This window comes from Lissotriton helveticus, chromosome 7 (assembly GCF_964261635.1).
Source record: "Lissotriton helveticus chromosome 7, aLisHel1.1, whole genome shotgun sequence".
Lineage (NCBI taxonomy): Eukaryota > Metazoa > Chordata > Amphibia > Caudata > Salamandridae > Lissotriton > Lissotriton helveticus.
The window spans coordinates 1,160,837,922-1,160,859,249 of NC_136068.1; the positions used below are offsets into that span (position 1 = coordinate 1,160,837,922).

Sequence of the window (21,328 nt, forward strand, 5' to 3'; positions counted from 1 at the left end):
ATTATAAGCAGCACATGGTATAACAGTGCATCTACAGTGTGGGGTTGGGCGGGTTATGATACTCATGCAAGAAAATCTGAGTGCCTGCTCACATTCTAAGATTTTAAAGGGACCCAAGTATCATGTGGTTCTTTGTATGGCTCCAGTTGACATGCACTGAGCCCTGTTTGACACCGAAGAATGGTACTAAGGGGAAACACACATTTATTTGAAAATGTTATGTGAGGTCTGTCGCTCTCTCTGTTGTTCCACCTTCTTCCTGAAAAATTGAGTTGTATAGTTTGTTGCTGAAAGAGCAATGGGTTCTTACTGTAAAAGATGTTGATTACAAATGTTCTTGTCAGTCTTTTTCTGGGGCCACCTGAACGTTCAGAATACACTCTCTGATGAGATATGGACTCGTACTTTTTTTCATCTATCAATAAATGGCAGAAACTCAACTATTACTGATCCACTTCCCAAAACACTGAATTATGATCTATGAAATGCAATGCTTTATTTCCTTGTAAAGATATTCTGCAATTCACATACTATGTATAATCCTAACCTGTCATGGTTGGGATCAAAAAATCAACTTGATTACATAATTGTGGGTATCGGCCATATACGTGGCCATAATGTTCCATTATCGTATTGACACAAATCCCAAAAGTAACCCCACTACCTAGACATCAGCTGTAGACTATTTTCCATTGAGATTGTTCTAATGTGTAAATCAATAAATGGTGTATAACGAACATGCAAATAGCAAGCCGAGTTGCTACCTTCCTTCTCACTGGGAAAGCAGAAGAAGCATAAGAACATCTTGTGTTGTGTTAGTAGCTGAAAGACTATTGGTCAGGTGAAGTATTTCATTTGCATATCTCTACCTTCACAGAATTCAGCTAAGCAGTAACACACACATTTCTTTATATTGTCAGTCAGAATTCAGTTTCTTGTGTAGTGCTAATTATCCCTCAGTAATGTTCAGTGAACCTGTGCACTCATGACTATGCTACCAATGAAAGCAAGCTCTGCAACTTTTTCTGTGTAAGATGTGAACTTGGTCTCATCCATAGTTTCTTGTGAGCAAATGAATAATATATGAGGATACAATTCACACCCCAGCCTATAATATTTACTATAGAAAATAGGACTGTACTACTTCTGTTATCTAGCAATTGAAACGAAGAGCTCATCTGTGTTTCTAAAACATTTTACCCTATCAGTGTAAAACATCAGAGCCCTACTTGCACCTAGTGTGTACAGGCAGCTCTGGTGCAGCGTCCTCAAAACCACTCGATCCTTATGCATCTGTATAAAAGGCTCTTGAATTGGTAGACCTTAAACTTCACTTTTCGTACTCAATGATATTTTTGCTATTAAAATGTTTTGACTGACATGTGTTTCAACGTGCACTTATACTTTAGCTCAAATTGAACTTGTATGGACTTCTAAAAGTACCGATATCAACAATATTTTTGTTTAAAAGGAAGAATCATCTTTCCTCCTCAGGTATACAACAATTACTAACAAAGTAATATATATGTGCATCCTCTTTCCATTTGCCATCTTGCACCACATTCTTGAAATCTCAGTAAACATACCGAGCCAAACTACTACATGTTTCAATACTCACCTTGTGTGTCTAAATGTGTTTTGTGCTGCAAAAATGTAAAACCTAGTACGCAAAAGACAATAGCAACGACTTGTAAAGATCTTCAAAAATCGAGAGACTGTACCATGGAATGTAGTAAATAACTTTTCTGTGGAAATATGTCATTTTTTAAATTCCACATTATTCAGTAGTTCAGATTTGTCATGGAGTGAAGTGAAACCACTTTAGGAATATGAAAATAGCTTTGTAAGTTAGTGAGAGGAAGCTTTGCAAGAAGATGTAACACAAGAGATCATTTCAAAATCATTAAGAAAAATATGAAAAATAGCAGAAATATTAAGAAAAATAAAAAAAAATGCAAATAACAGTCCAAGCCATTATGCTGTTCCTCCTTGTCTGATTTATATCGTACAGGGTATTTCGTACCTTATATCTTTCAGCAATGTTGAAGCCGACAGCACTCTGCAGTTTGCGTAAACAGATAGGGCAGAGTTCGAGGGGGCGGCGATCTGACTCCTGTAGGTGATTGGACCCCTGCATCACACACTGCAGCCACTGACAGTGACGTAGCCCAAAAATGTGCCCGATTTCATGGGTCAGCGTCTGGAAAAAACACATGAGCGCTGCATATATGTTATTGGCTTAACTGAGAGCATAGCCTATGGCAATTTTTGAAATCACAATATTTTAAAGAGAGAATATGTTTAAAAGAACCAGTTGCTTTTGCCTTTCCCAAAATCTTATTTAGCTTTAGTATTGATTTGTATTAACCATTTAATATGGTGCATGTCCAAGAAAAATGTCTTAGTGCTTGAATGGTGTTCGTTTTACCCAACTCAATGAAACTCAGTTTATCGATCTCAGATTTATATTGCCTTTATGGATTCAATCTCTGCACCGTTTATACAACCTCTCAAACATAAAGGCTTCTGCACCCAGCCAGTAAACGATTTAGGATGATAGAAGTACCAGCTGTAGTTGTTGTTGGTAGTTGAATTGTATTTGCATAAGTTAATTAAAACCATTGCATTACAATAAAATAGAATGTAAAAAGAAACCATAGTTCATAAAGATTAAAATGCAAAGGTACAATTGATAAGTGCCATTGTTTGACTCTGGCTTATTTTCATGTTTCCAGTTACTGTTGCTCTGGAGCCGGCCCGTAGGGGAGTGTCACCCGTCTGGCTCTTCTCATTTCCAAGTCTTCTCTCCTTTCTGTTCTCCTCGTTGGAATTATTTCTCTTATAAAGTGCTTGTACTTTGCAATTTAGAGGGGGATTATAACAGATTTGTATTTGTTAAAGTGCTAATGTTATGTGCTATCTAGTGACTCAGGGGCAAATTCTTGTGTTTACTTTTGTCCATTGCGCTACGTCTGGCCCCCGATGAAGGATGTCGCATGTCTGGCTCATCAGTTATCCCAATCTTCTCAGGCACCACTTTTACTGGCTTTGGTCCGAAACCTCTTATAAAGTGCTTGTGGATATATGTTGCAGTTTTGTGGCAATATAGAGCTAACTTTTCCTTGGATAAAAGAGTTGGAAGTCTCTAGTCTCAATTGCTGCATTCAAGGAGGGGTCCGCGTTCTTTCAGGGTCCTGTATTTAAAGTAATCCAGGATCAGCCTTTGGACTGTACAAGGGCTAGATTGAGGGTCCCTGATAGATTGTACAAATCTTCCACAGCGGGTAAGGATGTGAGGTTCCTTTTGTGTGAGACATACTGCCGAGGCCTCGAGGCAGGTGCTTTCTTTTTCACTCAGGCATAGTCCCTAAGAAGGATTCTCCTTTTGGTTGCTAAGGCCAGGCAACAGCACAGGAGGTGTAGCCATGATTCTCGTTTGTATTCACACAGTCGGCATGCTCCACCTGTGTTTTGGTTTGCCCAGGCCCGGCTGAAATCCAATATAGGCAGTGCCAGCAATCGCATGGACATAATCTCTCTTCTAACTTTGGGGTTCAGCGTGGCGGAGAGGTAAGGCTGAGGTTTGTTTACCAAGTATATGTCATTCAGTGGGTCTAGGAAGGATAGTGTTTTTAAGAAAAAATTATATTTATTAACATTCATCGACACAAAACATACACAGCAGAGGAATCCGCATTATCATAAGCAGTGACAATAATAAGCAATCACAATGTATAACTTTTAATGTTGCCTGATCTTGCAGAAACGAAGCTAGTTGGACTTGTAATATTGATACGCTTTTTCCAGATAGCATATGAAATGCAAGGCAGAGCGAGTGCTGGCTTGTTTATTTCAGTGAAGACCAGGGTTCTCTCAAGCTGCGTATTCCACTGAGAGCCTGTTTTTTCAAATATATCTCTGAGGCAGCTCTTTAAGCATTCACCAGGGGATTTTAGAATTCGAATTTAATATTTTAAGAAGTCAACCTCGAGGGTTAGTGTTTGTTTGACCTGTACAAAGCTCCAGCCTGAGTCTTGCCCTGGAGAGGTGTTTTGGAAGTTGAAAGATTTTTTTGTAGCCCATGTATTGAGCCCACTCCAGAGTTTTCGAGCAGGCGCCCGGGAACGCAGGAGGCCCATAAAAGAGTGCTGAAGAAGGGTGGTTTGGATGACGTTTCTAATGCCCTCTGCTGCTGGACTTTTTAGCTTGTTGTTCAATTTTATTAAACCATAGGTTATGGCTACTGTGCCACTACCCTGCGGACTACTGTTGTTTGCGCTAAGATCCTTTAAAAAAAATTAAAATTGTAACTGAAATTGTATTTGGAACTGTTTTTTAAGTGATTTACAACTTAACTTACCTCGCTCGCATCATCCTAGCAGCACTGGCTCCCTTGCGTTCTCCTCAGCACACCCCTCGGCTTTAGCCAATCACGCCGGGTGGGGGAGGAGTCAGAGGCAGGGAATGGCTACATATGTCCCACGCAGCACGGGAGCGGGCACTCTAGCGATTGTGCCGCTACCCTGGCGACTGCTGTTGTCTGCGCTAAGATCCTTTTAAAAATGTTTAAATTGTAGCTGAAATTGTATTTGGAACTGTTTTTTAAGTGATTTACAACTTACCTCGCTCGCATCGTCTTAGCAGCGCTGGCGCCCTCGCGTTCTCCTCAGCACACCCCTCGGCTTTAGCCAATCACGCTGGGTGGGGGAGGAGTCAGAGGCGGGGGATCGCAACTTATGTCCCACGCAGCGTGGGAGCGCCGAAGGTGCGCCAAAGGCAAGCCCATCTGCGCCTGTCCGTGCTCGGACTGGCCCAGGGACCATAACCCATGCCCAAATTCTTACCTACTCATCTGAGGAACGCAGGAAACTCCATCAGGCAGCACTTTCTCACTGCCCTGTCATCCGCGCATGCCTTACCCACACTGGAATTCTCCAAGCACGGAGCTTCTTCCAAGAGATCTCGAATCCTATCCTCAACCGGTATCGGGCACCGCCTACTGCCCACGTCTAACACAATGCACTACGTATACATTACCTCAATACACGTTCCCTAGTCAAGCATCAGCTAGATATCTACCTACTCCTACTGTCTGACAAACCGGACATTTTCTTTGTCACAGAGACATGGCTAAATCCCGACTCCACCTCAGATATACTGGCTGCTCTACCCCAGGACTACTATATCCTCCACTGACAACTGGTTGTCAACTGACAACCAGGAAAAGTGGGTGGAGGAGTAGCCGCAATCATCCATAAAGACCCCAAATTCACATCCATGTCCTCCTTTAATCTCCCCGCAGTAGATAATATGGTCATCAAGCTTGATTCTAGCTCTGGGCCACTTATCTGCGTCCTGATATACAGGCCTCCGCAGCACATACCACTATGTCCCCTCTCACTGAGCGAACAATTGGCTAATCTTGCCACGGAGTATGCCAAAATATTGTTAATAGGGGACTTAAATTACTGGTGCAATGACGAACATGGTGGGCCCCACTCCACTGAACTGACTGAATTACTAACAAACCTGAATTTAATCCACCACATATCCTCAGCCACACACACCAAAGGACACATACAGGACCAGGTCTGAAACATCAACCTCACGGTGACCACGCCCACAACCCTTCCTCGTATTTGGTCTGACCAGCACCTTATAAAATTCACGGCAACAATTCCTAGCAGCAGTAAGACCCCCACGGTCAAGGGGTGCATAATTAGGAAATGAAGTGCCCTCAATAAACAGGAATTTCAAGACAGCGTGGCCGGCTCTACCACTCCCTTCCATCCCGATGTGGACCTCCTTGAAGCTAACATCTCAGCCTGGCTACTAGCGGCCAGAGATAAACACGCCTGCTTAAAAACCTCAAACGGGCTAGCCGCTCCGATGCTCAGAAATGGTTCTCTTCTGAGCTAAGAGCCCAAAATTTGGATCTCCGCCAAAAAGAAAGGAAATGGAGACTCACCTACACTCCTAAAGGGAAACTTCACTACCTGAATGCCCGAAAAGAATACGAAAAAGCCATTATGTCCGCCAAGGCCGCCCATTTCTCTGCAAGAATCATGAACTCCAACAACAGATCTAAGAATATCTTCGCTATTGTTAACGAACTGTCCAATGCCAAGAGAGTCTTGTCTAAACCCACACCCACTCAAGACTTGTGTGACTCCCTAAATAACTACTTCTTGGAAAAAATCTCCAACATCAAAGCCAGAATGAATTCCTATCTTCAGCCCCAGAGAGGCTCCTACCGCTATAATAACAAATCCTTTACCCTTAGATAACTTCATCGTCATCGATGCCCAGTCCTCTGGGACTTGCTGTCCAGGGTAAAATCTGGCTCCCCCATGGACTGCTGTCTACCTCATATCCAAATAGACACCCCCTCCGCCCTACCTTACTCAACCATGACCCTCTTGAATAAATCACTCTTGCAGGGCAGGGTCCCCAAAGCATTCAAGGACGCAGTGGTGGTCCCTCTCCTAAAGAAACTGGGAGCTGACCCCCAGAACTTATCTAACTAACTGCCCATCTCCCTGCTCCCCTACTTTTTTTTTTTGCGCAGAGTTTTATATAGCGCGAACTAGAACCGAACCGAGTCAGTTATCAGAGCGCTTTACATAGCACCAGTTACGTTACATGAGGACACACTACTTGGCCATGGTTCTTGAAGCCCATGTGGCAAAGTGTCTGTCCAATTTTTTGGAACAGTCTGAATACTTAGACCCTCACCAGGCTGTATTCCGCCCTGCTCACTCTGCAGAGACAGTGATCCTAGCTGTCCTGGATGCCCTACGAGAAAAAGCCGACAAAGGCACTCCCCAGGCCCTGGTGCTTTTAGACCTCTCGGCCGCATTTACATGGTCGACCATGTCATCTTAATGGACCGTGTCGGACAGGCCGGCACTCCACCTCCGTCAAGAGCCTAGGGGTAACCATTAATAATGACTTATCATTAAAAACACAAGTGAGCACAGTGGTCTCGACCTGTTTCTTCCAGTTACGTAAGATCAGGAAGATCAACCGTCTGCTCACTCACACAGCACTGATTCAAGTTGTGATAGCCCTGGTGCTATCACATCTAGATTATGGCAACTGAATATACCTTGGCATGCCACTTTTTTTTAATTAAACAGCTTCAGCTGGTTCAGAACAAAGCAGCAAGATGGACCCATCAGCAAACCAGATGGCAATCCGCCAGACCCCTTTCAAAAAAACTTCACTGGCTGCCCATTCCCTAACGTATGGCCTTCAAGAAGGGTTGTATCATATTTAAGTCTCTTCACAGCCAGAGCCCCAAATTCATCAAACGCCTCCTACCTAGGTACAACCCCTCCTGCAACCTCCGTTCCGCCCACCTCCAACTTCTGGCCACCCCAGCCTTCAAGCTAAAACGTCAAGGAGGCTGCAGGTTCGCGGCCTTGGCCCCCAGACTGTGGAACTCCTTTCCACTAGAGATTTGATCATGTACCAACCTGCTGAGCTTCAAGAAAATTCTCAAGACATGGTTGTTTACGCAGACCCAACTTAACACCTTCCATCGGTCCCGGCACACATAGAGCTAGCGCCATGAAATCTTCTGGTGTACGTGCGCTATATAAGAAATTGATAACATAACATAACTGTCAATTTTTTTGTCAGATCTTTTTTGTGGGCATAGTTGAACGGATTCTGTGAACCAGACCCCCAAGTACTTATATTTCTGAACTGAGTTGATTGTGCTGGAGCCTATGGAGCATGTGCTTTTGCTGTCCAAGTACAAGGATCTTGGTCGTGTCTGAATTCATGATTAGGTGGTTTGTTTTACTCGTGTAAGCTGGTCAAAGCACGTTGGAGACCCACTTTGGTAACATCCATGATGACAATGTCATCCGCTTATTGAAGAATGTGTAGAGTTTGGTTGCCTAGTCTGGGAGGGGCCATGCAGCTGTTGGCAAGAGCTTTTCCCAGATCCGCTGTGTACAGGTTGAAGAGGAGGGGAGCAAGCACACAGTCTTGTTTCAGGCCTCCGATCATACAGATTTTAGCTGAAAGAGATGTAGGGCCTGTTTTCACCCATACTCAGATTTCCGATTAGAGGGACGTTATGGCCATGAGGAGCAAACATGGAATGCCCTTGTTCACTAGTTTCTTCCAGAGAGTTTGTCTGTCGACCTTGTCAAAGGCAGCAGTTAGGTCAACAAAGCAGCAATAGAGTGATGGTTGATACGGCTGGGTGGCTTGATGACAAAGGGCAGAATAGAGCAGTTATGTTGTCCGTTGTTGCAGCTTCTCTGCGAAAGCCTGTTTGAAAAAAAGGGGAGTAACTCCTTTTCTTCTGCCTTAGTTTCCACTTTTTCCATTCGGCGTATGCTTTTGCTTCCAGGTCTAAAAGAGCTATTAGACGGTAGTTGCTTGGATTTAGGAGGTCTCCTTTTTTGTGGATCGAGCACAGTATTGAGATCTCCAAGATTCAGGTGTCAGCTGTAAAATCTATCCAAGTCCAAAAGTTACTGATTCTTGTTCTAAGGATGTAGAAGTACGACATTCCAGTACGTAAAGACCTTTGGCTAAAAGAAAAATTTACAAAAAGACTATTATCTTACCATTTCGAGACCAGTTCAGGATGGAGTCACTCTTATGCATGGATACCTGGTGGACTGTGTGAAATGGGTTTAGTCACAATTCCCTCACCAGTGACACCAGTCTCTCTACTAAAACCTCCTTTTCGTACGTTTTTTCTTGCTTTTAAAAGGACCTGAATTGCTGGTGTTTTTTTTTACCTCTGTGCTATGAGAGGGTGCTAAACAGCTCTTCTTAGCATTTTTCTTCTTCTTACGCATTTACTACTGTTTAGGATACTTAACTGGCATGAGAGCCTTTCTGTATTCCACTGTATGTCGGTGCCCACAAACTGCACAACTGACGTAAAAGTCAAGTTACTCACATGGGCTGCGGAAAGGCTTTCACTGGTTTTGACCCAAACAGAGTGACCAAAAATCAATCACTGCACATCATGGCCAGCCCCAGGATTAAAACGTAAAATTACCTCATTTTTAGTAATTAAGAATGAAAAATGAGAATAAAGTCAGCTGCCCAATTGCATTGTAATAACAAAGCTTAGCTGTGCAGTGTTCAGATTTTAAATGCGCAACCAGTGCCTCCTTGTATGTTTAAAAGGCAGAAAGAGGGTGTTTTTAAGTCTGACATGGAAGTGGCAAGAGGCACCTTTTTTCATGACATCTGCCAATTATGGAAAATTACAATCCTTGGCTGGTATAACTTTTATTACAAATTCCACAATAATGACTTTTAGAAAGATCACTTACTTCCTACCTTCAATTTCAAACCTATTTAGTACTGCTATTGCTGGATTGGATTTTCACCACAGGCACCAGTAATTACACTCTTCCAGTCTGGACATACGGTTTAAAAGGTACAAATGGGCCTTCCTTGCTCTCCAGGCCACCTCGTGTATGATAATCAGCAGTCACGATAGGTCAGTGATTAAAGTTCTAGACACATAAATAACTGACTAGTTACCCATTTCTCATGTTTTGTGGAAACAATTGAAAGAGCCAAAAGCTATCTGACACAAAGAAGTATCCTGCCTTTTATGCTGTCATCTACAAGCCGAAGAACTAGCACAGGAGGTACTTAAGATGGGGTTGAGGCCACATCGAGGCAAATAACTTCCTAGGAGAATTAGCATGGGGTATCTAGAAGTAGTATGCTTCACCTTAATCATGAAGGGGCTGGAAATGGTGGATGTTACATTCTTAAGTTGTTTTATATGTGTTATGATTGATTGTTAAACCTTGGTTTCAAATCCATAATTTAGTATGTGAACCTTTAATTATGATTGAGGGGTGCACTTCCTAATACTGGTCACTCAATGGCTACCCACTTGTGCTTCCTGTAGCATTCTAAGTGTATGATCCCAGTGCATTATTTGTACCATGTTCCATTGTGGCAGCTTAGCTGTTAGTACTGTACTTGCCACACACTGCATTTAAGATCTTTATCAATACCATGACTGCATACCTCTTTTAATCACAAAACTGGCCTTATCGGCGAACTAGGAAGCTAAGTTAGACAATCATGGCCAAGGCTGAGTGGTTGTGAAATAGGTGGAGCATGCACTCTGGGGTAATCCAAAAATTAAAGCAATTTGATAGGAAAGTAGATCACCTTTCTGCGTGCAAACAGGGTATCGCTTACTGATCCTAAAGCGTTACTCAGAGTAGAAAACAAAGCGTCACCCCAGGGGTAACGTCCCCTGAATGCACAACAAAGTACCCAAAGAAATGGAGTAATTCAAGTTAATCAACATAATCCGAAATTGAAATTCCATTTTGAATTTTATTAATTTGTCGTGGTTGATCAATCATCAAGGCTGAGTGATGCCACCTTGGAAGAAGTGAGACTAGAGAGCATTATTGGACTGATGCTGCCAATAAATAAAGTGTTAAGATAGGAGAGGATTGAGAGGGAATTTCACTATGTTAGGTTTTGGGAAATTCAACAATCACTATTGGGTTAACATAAAAAACAGTTTTCAGCAACTTGAAGTCACAGTGCTAAGTGCGTTCTTCGAAAACGACGATAAGACAGTGTACGTGGAAGAATTTTCATCAGCCTGAGAAAGGACTGGTGTCTTTTCCCAGTCAGGCATTCCTGACTCTGCAGCTGTTCTGATGACCAACCCATACAGAACAAAGGTTCCAATGCGATAAAGCAGCCAAAAAGTCAGTAGTTAAATTACAGTAAAAGTGTGCATAAAGATAATGCTGTATCAAAGAAAGAAAAACAGAAAGCAACACACTTTGCAATTGTGCAACTTTATTGGTTCAATAAAGGTGCTCAGTGTTCATTTGTTATCTCACAGTGATAGATAAATAATTACTACAGTGTGCATAAAAAGAATATGACAATGGAACATATAAGTTGGTAATTATTAATAAGGATTTATGAGTCATTTGATTAGTGGATCCAAAACCAGTTCCATTTGCTGTATGCATCAACGGCATTGCGACCCAGGAGGATTAATGGGTCATCTTCAGCACTCAGGCAATTGAGGGAAGCAGAAAGGTCTGAGGAACAAGGCAGACCCCAAACAGCAGGGCATTACTCTGAGGAACAAAGCAGGCCTCAAGCAGCAGGACAGTCCTCTGAGGAACAAGGCAGTTCTTCCTCCCTAATGTCCACTGGTCCAAGAGTGTACCAAGGAGTGGTTCTGAGTGTCTAGCAAGCCTTCGAAGTGCAGTGATTCCTCATACCACATATTTTTGCCACTTTGTCACCCCCCTCAGTGATGACACCCGGGGCGGCCGCACAAACCGTACACCCCCTTCCTACGCCACTGGGTGGAACATTCCGCCAGCAGCTAGTCCTCTCGTCTCACTATCTCAGAGGAATAAACAAAGCTCAACAGAAAAGCCATTCACAGGCTAGTGATCAAGGATACTGGCAAAAGGCACAAAGGGTTAGGATAAGAAAATGCCAACTTTCTAAAAGTGGCATTTACAAAACTGTGACTTAAAGTCTGACATTACCATCAAAGAGGATTTTACATTATAATTCATTTGCTTTGAAACATGACATTACCCTATATTAACCTACTCCTCACCTAAATGTATCACTTATTAAATGTAATAAAGCAGGGTTCTCCAAAGTAGGTCTTGGAGGGCCGGATCCAAGCCAGATTTTTAGCACATTCCCATTTAGGACCGACTTTGGAGAATCCTTTGTAAGGTAGCCCAATGCAAGTCAATGGGAGAGGTAGGAGTTGCAGCGATGAAAATGACTTTATGAGCTTTTCCCTAACAGGACATGTAAAACGTCTAACCTATAAGTCCTACTTTTTACATACAAAGTACCCTGCTCTATGAGCTTTTAGGGCCTATCTTAGGGGTGAATTATATGTATTAAAAAGGAAGGTTTAGGTCTGACAAAATATTTACTTTGTCAATGTCGAAATGGCAGTTTAACAGTGCACTACAGGCTGCAGTGGCAGGCCTGAGGCATGTTGCAAAAAGCTACTTTAGTGAGTGACGCCAGGAGAACTGCTGTTCTTCAGTAGCATTTAATTTAGCAGCTCTAGGTACCAGTGGTACCATTTACTAGGGAATTACAAGTAAATTAAATGTACCAATCAGGTGCAAGTCAATTGTACCATGTTTTAGAGACAGAGAACAAGCACTTTAGCACTGGCTTCAATGGTAAAGTGCACAGAGTCCTAAAAGTAAACAAAAATAAGGTTCTCAAAGTAAGGGGGTGAAGAAAAAGAGTTTGGGGTGACTGCAAAGATTCCATGGTCCCATATATACCCAGTGGTTATTCACTCTTGCTGGCTATTCAAAATCTGAAAAAAATATGGGAATACGCTAAATTAATCAATCGTGGGAAAGCTGTTTTATTGTGCGGTGAAAAATGAGTCATTCACCAAAATCCAAACATGGGTACCTAAATATGCAAAACTTAAAACTCATGCTGTACTATACAGAAGACAATTTTAAAAATAGGGAAGCCATGGAAAATGTATCAAAATATCAAATTAAAGGAATGAAAGGCAAAATGCTACACCAATCGATTGTCATAAAGTACCTGTGCAGTGTTGTAGAGCCAAAGTATGTTTGACTCATTGCGTTAGGGGTTCAAGCAACAGTCTAATCACAAATCGAGTGGGCGGAGGATCCGGTTTGCTGCGGTGTTACAGCGACCTCGCTTTTAAAGGGAGCAGTGAGAGAAGAGATTGTGTTATGAGGGACGCAGCTTGGTCAGTAAGACTCGGGTGAGGGGGGGGGGGGGGGGGAGATTCAGATTTTCCATCAATCATGCTGTTGTATCCCGTTTATCATTATATGAGAAGGAACGGGAACAGAGTGAGAATTGTGAGGGGGGGGCTTAAAACACCAAGTTTTAAGATCTTAAAACAGAGCCAAGAGTGTATGTGTGTGTTAATGGCTTACCCAATTACCTGTAGTCCTGATGAAGAAGCATCAATCATCGCGGGTCGAAACGCTGTGGAAGACCCGATTCCCACTTTCACCTGTAGGCTGGTGGCAATTAGAGTACTAGAAAAGAAGCTATGCAACATTTGGGAAAAGATGGTCCCCAGAAATGTTTTTACTTCTGCAAGATAAGGACATGGTGTCAAACTTATGTGAGGATAGCACATTATTGTTGTGTCCGTTTTCCTGATTTTTCCCACTACGAGCATTTTAGAACCAAGTTCGCAGCCAATTCACAGCTGCAAAAAGAAGCTATTTAACCTTATAGAACTCTGTTCGGCCACAGCTTCCAGCCTTGCCTGCTGAAGGTTTTAAACCTCCAAAAATGTTTGTAAGTAAACTATTTACAGGGCCTAAGAGCTCATTGTTACCGACCCTTGCTGATCAGCTGTAACAGGTGCTGTAAGTACTGATTTGCGATCAAACGGGACTGGAGTAAGGCAGCAACCTCTATCCAACTTTGCTCGAGCGCCATTCAGATGCAAGGGTGTCTAACACAACCTACTGAATAAAAAATGATTTTTGTCCCTATTAATTTCCGTGGGACGGTTTTTACATACACTTACAACTCCTAATCCCTTTGACCATTGTTGTCATTTGAGTGTATTTTTAATTGTTATAGTTAACTTTTCAAATAAAGTAGCGTGAGAAATGTCTTTCTTAATACTAAGGTTGTTTTTGCACTGTTATGCACAGGCCACATACATATTGTCTGGAAAAAGCCTGTCAGGATACAAAGGGTGAATTCAGGATATTTACAAGAAACTAGTGTTTATTTATAGATGTTAAATTGGTTTAAATGTATTAAAACTCAGCCTCAGGTCGCATCATGACTGAGGTGGCTATTCCCCATAGGCTCACAATCTGGTGCCCTGCATCCCCCATCAGCAGTCACTGCAGAACAGATGCAGAAGCATGTTGGCACAGAATTCTTGCTACTATAACTTCAGTTGCATCCATGCAATGCATGCATGTGGTATTTCTATAGTGCAAACCTAGTCAGAACTCAAAAGGTATTGGAGCACTGTACATGGTCAAAGTCCAGCAAACAGTCAACAAGTGGTTTATTGACTGTACTGTGTTTAGTGTTCTTTAACAAAAGCAACTCTTCAATTCCTTCCTAAAGTGGAGCAATGTTGGGGTAGTCCTAATGGATACAAGAATGTTGTTCCAGATCCTAGGTCCATAGATGGAAAAAGCTTACTGCCTTGTTTTTCGTTTTTTACACTTTTAAGTTTACTATCTGATGATATCCTGGCTACAGGTATGCCAAGAACTACTAGAGGTGGTGAGCTTGTCTGCCAGATAAGCAGGGTACTGGTTGGGATGGCTTTTGTTATTGATGCAGCTAGTTTTGAAGATGGTGAGGGTAGGCCATGGGAGTCAATGTGAGTTCCATCTGCATGGAGTGGTTCTTCAAGCCCTGGATGAGATTAGAGGTAGGAGGAACTCTAGGAGTTTCATGTGTTTTGGAATCCAACTGAGTTACATAAAAACCCTGTAAGATTCCACAGAGTTTCACAAATAGTTGGGAAAATATGCAGCTCGTGCTGCAATTTAGCGCCAGTATCGTGAGCAGCGCTGAAAAATCGTCACGAACGGCACCATGTGTTGTGCCAGAATGCGCGGCCATTCAGTTGATTTTGCGGCCACTCAAGATGAAAATCTACTAGAGCGGAAACATAGCTACTAGAGCGGCAGCCCTCTGATCGTGACCGCTCATGTTAGAAAATCGTGCTAGGAGACTCCAAATATCACTCGTGCTCACCAGCTCGCATTTCCTTGTGCCTTGCAGCAGAAAAATTCCACCACACAGCGAATAGCTGAATTTGGCTAGAACACCATGTTAAAGAATGACACACAGTGACCAAAATTCCAGAGGCACAATGAAACATTGCGCCCACCACTAGATGAGGTGTTCTGCGGTGTGTAGGAGGTCGTTAAAGGCTGGCAGTGTGGAGTGTGGAAGCCATGGAGTAGGTAATTACAATCATCCAGATGCTAAAGTATGAGGGCTTTAACAGCAGCTATGAAGTCGCTTTGTGGAAAAAACAACTACACTTTCTTTAGAAGAGAGCGGTCCCCGAATGTCTTTACATTTTTGACAATGAATTCCTTATGGGTGAGGTTAGTTTCCGGGACGAATCCACATGATTTGGCATTCAGCGAAAGTTGAGGTTCAAGGCCGTCAAGGTTCTTGTCCTGCAGCCTGATTTGTACCGTTCCTTGTTGTTGTTCATGGCAAATAACAAGAATTCTCTCTTGGTTGAGTTGGCTCAGGTAGGCGCTGAATATCCAGATTCAGATGATGTGCAGACTGTGTTTGAAGCGTTGGATGCCTGAAGCAAAGGAGACTTTCAGGTAGAATTGAGCCTCATCAGCTTATTGGTGAATTAATCTTGATGCTGTTATCTGTAAGAAGAGCACTGAGTGGCTTCATGTAGAGGTTGAATATGACAGAGAACAGAATGGAAGCTGAGGGACTTCGCAGGTGATAGGGATCATGAGGTACACATGTGAACAAACTGGTTTTGATTGCAGAGGTAAGAAGAGGTTCAGTGAAGGACGTTGCCGGAGAATCTCATATGCAACTGCACGTCACTTCTATAGCAGTGATGGCATGTCATTCCCATAGTGTGTTAATGCTCCTATTAGAATCCTCTCATAAGCACTAACATTTATCCAAAATATTTATCTTTGTGTACCACTCACTGCTCATCTTTTGCTTCTAAGCACTTGAGAGAGGCACAGGCTTACATGTGAGTGACAAAGTATATACAGTTGCATTGAGGTCCTCTCAGGTGCTATACATTTTCAAGTAGTACAATATCATTTTCATGCAATCTAGGTTACTCTGAGCCATGTCGTACTGTGACGTGCATTTTGCTCGAAAATTGTGAGCATCACTTTTTACTGGAATCATATTCTTTTAGTGCTTGGCATTCAAGGTTGGTGCATGAGTTGGGGAGAAAATATAGAGCTGGGCCTGGGAGTATCAATTGTCTGAAGAGCGGCTATTCCATTGTAGCGGGTTGTTGTGACAAAGAAGCATCTGTCTCATCTTTTGGTGTGGTTTTGACTCCCCACTCCTGGAAGGGGCTTTATATATTTGATCATTATAATATATTTTACTGTGAGGTAGGTTGCAGAACCGCAATAAGGACCCTCATAAGTGTCTTTTAGGTATAAGTGTACAGGGCCTAAAACTATTTGTTGTGTGTATATTGGTATAATGATGTGTGTGAAGGGACTTCTCTACCACTGAGTCTGGCTGAGGGAAAGGACCAGGAGCTCAATGGACTGGTTAAGATAGAAGGGGACTACCACCTTACGAAGAAATTTAAGATTAGTTCTGAGTACAGATCTCTCATTGTGAACTTGAACGAAAGACTCCTCAAGGGCGTAGTGCTGTAACTCGCTAACACACCTTTAGGCTGTAATAGCTATAAAGAAAGCAACTTTCCTGAAGAGGAACTGTAAAGGGCACAAATATAGAGACTGAAAGGGAGGACCAATGAGTCTGGTAAGTATAATGTTATGGTTGCAGACAGGGCAGGTACCCTAGGTGGGATAACCCATTTGAATTTTCCATGAAAACTTTGGTGACATGAATTTTGAGTAAAGAAGAGTGCTCTCTGTCTTGCATGTAGGCTGCAATAGCGCTAAATGAATGAATATGGAAGTACAAGCTAGATCTGATTTCTTGAGGGAAACTAAGGTCGACAGATTGTAGGACATCAGAGCCAGATTGCTAGAGTGAGCTAACAAACAATAAGCCCTGGGAATATCACTAATTCCTAATCGAATTTAACGCTTCTATGAGGTCCCTCATTTCAGTATTGTGATATGGGCAAGCTCTAGTGAAAAGCTACAAGAACATCCCTTTGCATGTGTCAATGTATAAAACCAAGAAACCAGGTCAATGCCAAGAGATAGACCAAGTGTACTCGTAGAACACCCAGACAAGAAAGCAAGCAACCACCAAGGAGCAGTTGCCATTTTCTCGCCAATTTGCTCACATATCATCATTGGCACCTCTCCTCTGCACCATAAGGAACCAACGCCTGAATAAGTTCAAGAAAAATGTTGTGTATGTGTGTTCATTGTTTGTCTAATAATGTTTTTTTTATACAGCACACATCTATCAACGCCCGGAGCTCCCCTAAGAGGGAGGATAAGCTTCTTCCTTACAAGAAAAAAGGTTAGAAATGAGTTGCATAGGGCCTCTGGCAATTAGTATTTTAATAACGCCTGTGCTCATGATTTAAAAAAACCCTACCATATATTAGACCATTTTAAATAGAAAACCAACATGTTTCATTGCCTTTCCTACTCGTTGGCAATTTACTCAGGGCAGGGGGACCTCATTTCATCCATATGTCCCCCGGATCAACTGGCTGCCGGGTAAATGCCTACCAGCAAGCAACTGTGAGAGACCAAAGGTTATTCTCCAGACACACTTTTCACAGCTCAAAGTCTGTTCACCGCCTATGTCGGCGTTCCACAGATTAGCTAGATTGAGCTGCCTTGGATTGGGGTGTCTGATTGTGCCTTGGTTCTGAGTGAGAAGGCCTGGCCAGTTGGGCGGTTTCTCGTGGGAAATACTGACATCTCTAGAAGGGTCAAGAACCAGTGTAGTCTGGCCCATGTGGGAGCCACTAGGATGAGAGCGAGGGAGGTTTGCCAAAGCCTCAGGACCACATATGGAAGCAGTGAGAGAGGAGGAAAAGGGTATGCAAATATCCCTGACCAATCCATCCATAGAGCATTGCCCATTGACTGTGAGAACCTGGAGGCAATGTTTTGACATTTTCTGCTTGCGGCAGTAGCAAAGAGGTCGATCTCATGGACCCCCCCTCCACGGCAGAAGTACGGCAGTAAGACTAGTAGGTGCAGTTCCCATACATGGACTTATTGCTGCATCCTGCTCAGTAGGTTTGCAAAGTTGTTGTCGACTCCCAGAACCCTGGCAGGCGTTGCATCTACTGGCCAACTGCCGAATGCCAAATGCTTTGCGCCGGTGCGGTTAGCTATGTTGAGTGTGTGCTGCCTTGCTTTTGGTGATAATAAATAGCTGTCATGTTGTCTGTCTTTATCATGACTTCCTTGTGCTGAGCCTGCTGGTTCAAAGCCCTGAGAGCTAACCAGAAGCAAGAAGTAATTGAGGGGGTGTACCCTTTGTTGTAGCGGCCATTAACATGTAGTTTTGTTGAAAAAGAGGCAGTATCTGCTGAAATGTTTGTACCCATGCTTGACTGGGGGTATGACTTGCTGGTGACTGTATTGAATACAGCCCCCAGACAGGGCTGGATCTGAAGGGACAGAAGGTAGTATTTGAAGGTATTTATGGTGAAGCCCGAGCTGTGGAGAGAGGATATAGTGGCTTGGGTGTGAGCAAGACACTGTTCTTTGCTTGCTCTCTTGATCAGCCAAATGTCTAAACAGGAGAATAGGTGAATGGCGTTCCTTCTGAGATGGAGAGCCATTTTGTAAATACTCTGGGGGCAGTGGTGACCCCAAATAGCGACGCTTTGAACTGATGATGTTGACCAATTTCCACGAACAATGGGTAGCGTTGATGAGTGGGATGGACAGGTATGAGGAAGTAGATATCCTTGAGTTCAAGTACAGTCAAGAAGTTACCTTGCTGCAGCAGAGTGTTGACATCCTGCAGAGTGACCATGTGGAAGTGTTCTTAGAGGATGCACTTGTTGAGGTACCCGAGGTCAAGTATGGGCCTTAGTGACTCCTTTTTGGGGATTAGAAAGCATAGGGAGTACAACCCCTTTCCATGATGCTGCAGTGGGTCTAGTACTAGCGCCCTTTGAGAATGAAAACCTGGACCGCTTCCTTAAGAAGACACTGGTGTTCTCCAGAGAGGGTGTGTCTGCGGGTGAAATGTTTGGTGGAGTTGCAATGAGGTCTACACAGCAGTTATGCTCTATGATGGAGAGCACCTGTTAGTCGGAGGTGATCCCTTCCCAACATGGAAGTAGCTCCTGCAGTCTCCCCCACAACAGTTGTAGTGTGAACAGAGAAGAATAAAAGGTAGTCACAGCTTGGAGGAGGAAGCTCCTTTAGCCGAGCCTCCTTTGCCCCTGCCCCTGATGTTGCTACCTGCTAGTGGTTTGAAGGGCACCCAAGCCTTGGCTGTGTCTGTGTCTTTTTTTAGCTTTTCAAGCATCTATCTACTTGGTATTTAAAGCAGTGTACACCTACAAATGGCAGGTTCAACAGATGTTGCTGTACTTCTGGCTTAAAGCCAGAGCCAAGGAGCCTCGTGTGACGTCAAAGCAAGATGCTGGTGTTAACTCCCCTGGTTGTGGTATCTGTAGCATCTATGGTGCAGTGGATAGTGGCATTCGAATTGGCTTAACCTTCTGTAACCAGATCTTGTCCATGCTGCCTATACTCCTCAGAAGGGTGTTTGAGGAGTTCCTGTATCTCATCCCAATGCACCTAGGCTTATCAGGAGAGCAGGACAACTGAGTTGACAATCCTCCAGTGTGTGGCTAATTGCACTGCCACTCTTTTGCCTGCTGCTTCCAGCTTCTTACCCTCCTTATCAGGAGATGCAGCACCCCCTGTATCCTGGGTATTGGCGAATGTCTGTGCTTTATGGACTACGAGCGACTCTGGAGGAACATGGCTATGAATGTAGGGAGAGTGCTTGGGTGACCACTTGTATTCTGTGTTGACTCTAGATGTAATGACCATAGCTTTGTCTGATTCCTTTGTCTGATTCCTTAAAAATCTCTAGTACAGTCTTGAGCATTCCATTAAGCATTGGAAGGAACTGAAGGGTACGCTGGATCTTTGATAATATTTTAATCAAGCAGTTGTCGTCTTCCTTAACAACATGCATTTCAATTTCATGATATGTAGCTGCCCTATGTATGAGCTCATGGTATGTGGTAGTGCCCTTGGGGAAGGAGGGATTGACTGCGTACAGATCAGGGATTGACATCATAGTCGTCCACGGGTCATCCTTAGGCTCAGGGTCCTAGAGTGCATTGTAGGGTTCAGCTGGACACAGTGGACTACCTGCTCCATAGGAAGAATGTGGTGACCACTCCGGTGCAACTGGAAGAGGTAGGGCATGAGGCTGTGGAGGAAGTAGTGGCGAAGCAGGAGGTGGTGGAAGAGAAGAAGGTGGAGGAATAGAAGGAGGAGGAGGTTAAGTACAGAGGGGGCTAACGCCCCTGTCCTTATGTTCTTCTGTTTTGCAGGAGGTGGAAGTTCCAAGTAATTTGCTCTTCAAAAGTCAACTTCCTCTTCTTTGGACAAGTGTCCTGTGTCTTCGGCAGCAGCTTTGTGGGGACTCTCCTAGTTAGAGGGTGGATAAAGATATGCTTCTGACGAGCATCAAACTCCTCCTGTAGGCGCCTCAGAGCTCGACATCAATAGAGATTTTTGCACTGAGAAGGTTCTCGGCATCAATGGGTCTTTAGTATGGAGGCCCTTGGTGTCAGTGTTGTTTTCAGTGTCGAGGTCGGCTTCGGTGACTATGTCAGCTTTGGTGGTGATATCAGCTTTGGTGGTGACTGTCTATCCTGTCTCTACCACCCTCCCCATTACCCTCTATCCTCTATGGGATTTGTCGTTTATGTTTTACTATGAGACTGTGACTAATGTAACTATGCAAAACTGTTATTCATGTAAAGCGCTCCGATACCTCCGGGTCTAGCCAGCGCTATATAAAACTCTAAAAATAAATGAATAAATAAATAAATAAAATTTCAGCTTTGGTGGTGATATCAGCTTTTGTGCCAGAGTTGAGGACACTGTTGGCTTCGGGCTGCAGCTCATGCAGGGTCTCTTTTGTTGGAAAGGGAAGTGTTGCCGGCTCAGAAGGCTTTGGTTTGACTGGACTATGGCCCGAAGGCAGTTGTGGCCTGATAGGCTGTTGTTGAGTCTATGGGCTCAACGTCCATACCCTGTTGTCTGTCCATAGTCACTGCATGACCGTCGATTAAATGTTGGTGTGGACCTTACTCTTGGGTTCAGAATGTGTGCTTGCCTCTGAACTGGACCAGCTGGGTCTTTCATGGACCGGCCTCTTCCTGCACTTTGACATAGCATTTCCTGAAGATATCAGAGATGTTATCCGCCACCATTCTCTACATTCCCCGATGTACCCCCCTCCATTCGTGTCAGAACCAAAGAGTCTTCTTTGAGGGGCAAGTGAGGTAGGCCTAGAACATGGTGTCTCTGTGCTCTGGAGAAGGGCTTAGATTTCAGACTTGGTGGTGTTTGATCCAGGGGAACATACAGTACAACTGGGGGCAGTATTGGAAGAGAGTCCTTTCCATCATTGGCCTGGCAATCTCATT

The 21,328-nt window shown here is 43.5% G+C and overlaps 1 protein-coding gene across 6 annotated transcripts in view; it reads right to left on the minus strand.

Moving 5' to 3' along the window:
* Positions 1-21,328, minus strand: part of AMZ2 (archaelysin family metallopeptidase 2) — a 670,313-nt gene that overhangs the window by 2,454 nt on the left and 646,531 nt on the right. For all 6 annotated transcript variants that reach the window (XM_078654298.1, XM_078654302.1, XM_078654303.1 and 3 more), the window contains one exon: positions 2,024-2,200. In XM_078654298.1, coding sequence (XP_078510424.1) covers positions 2,024-2,200 — 177 coding nt within the window. The remainder of the gene's footprint in view (positions 1-2,023; positions 2,201-21,328) is intronic.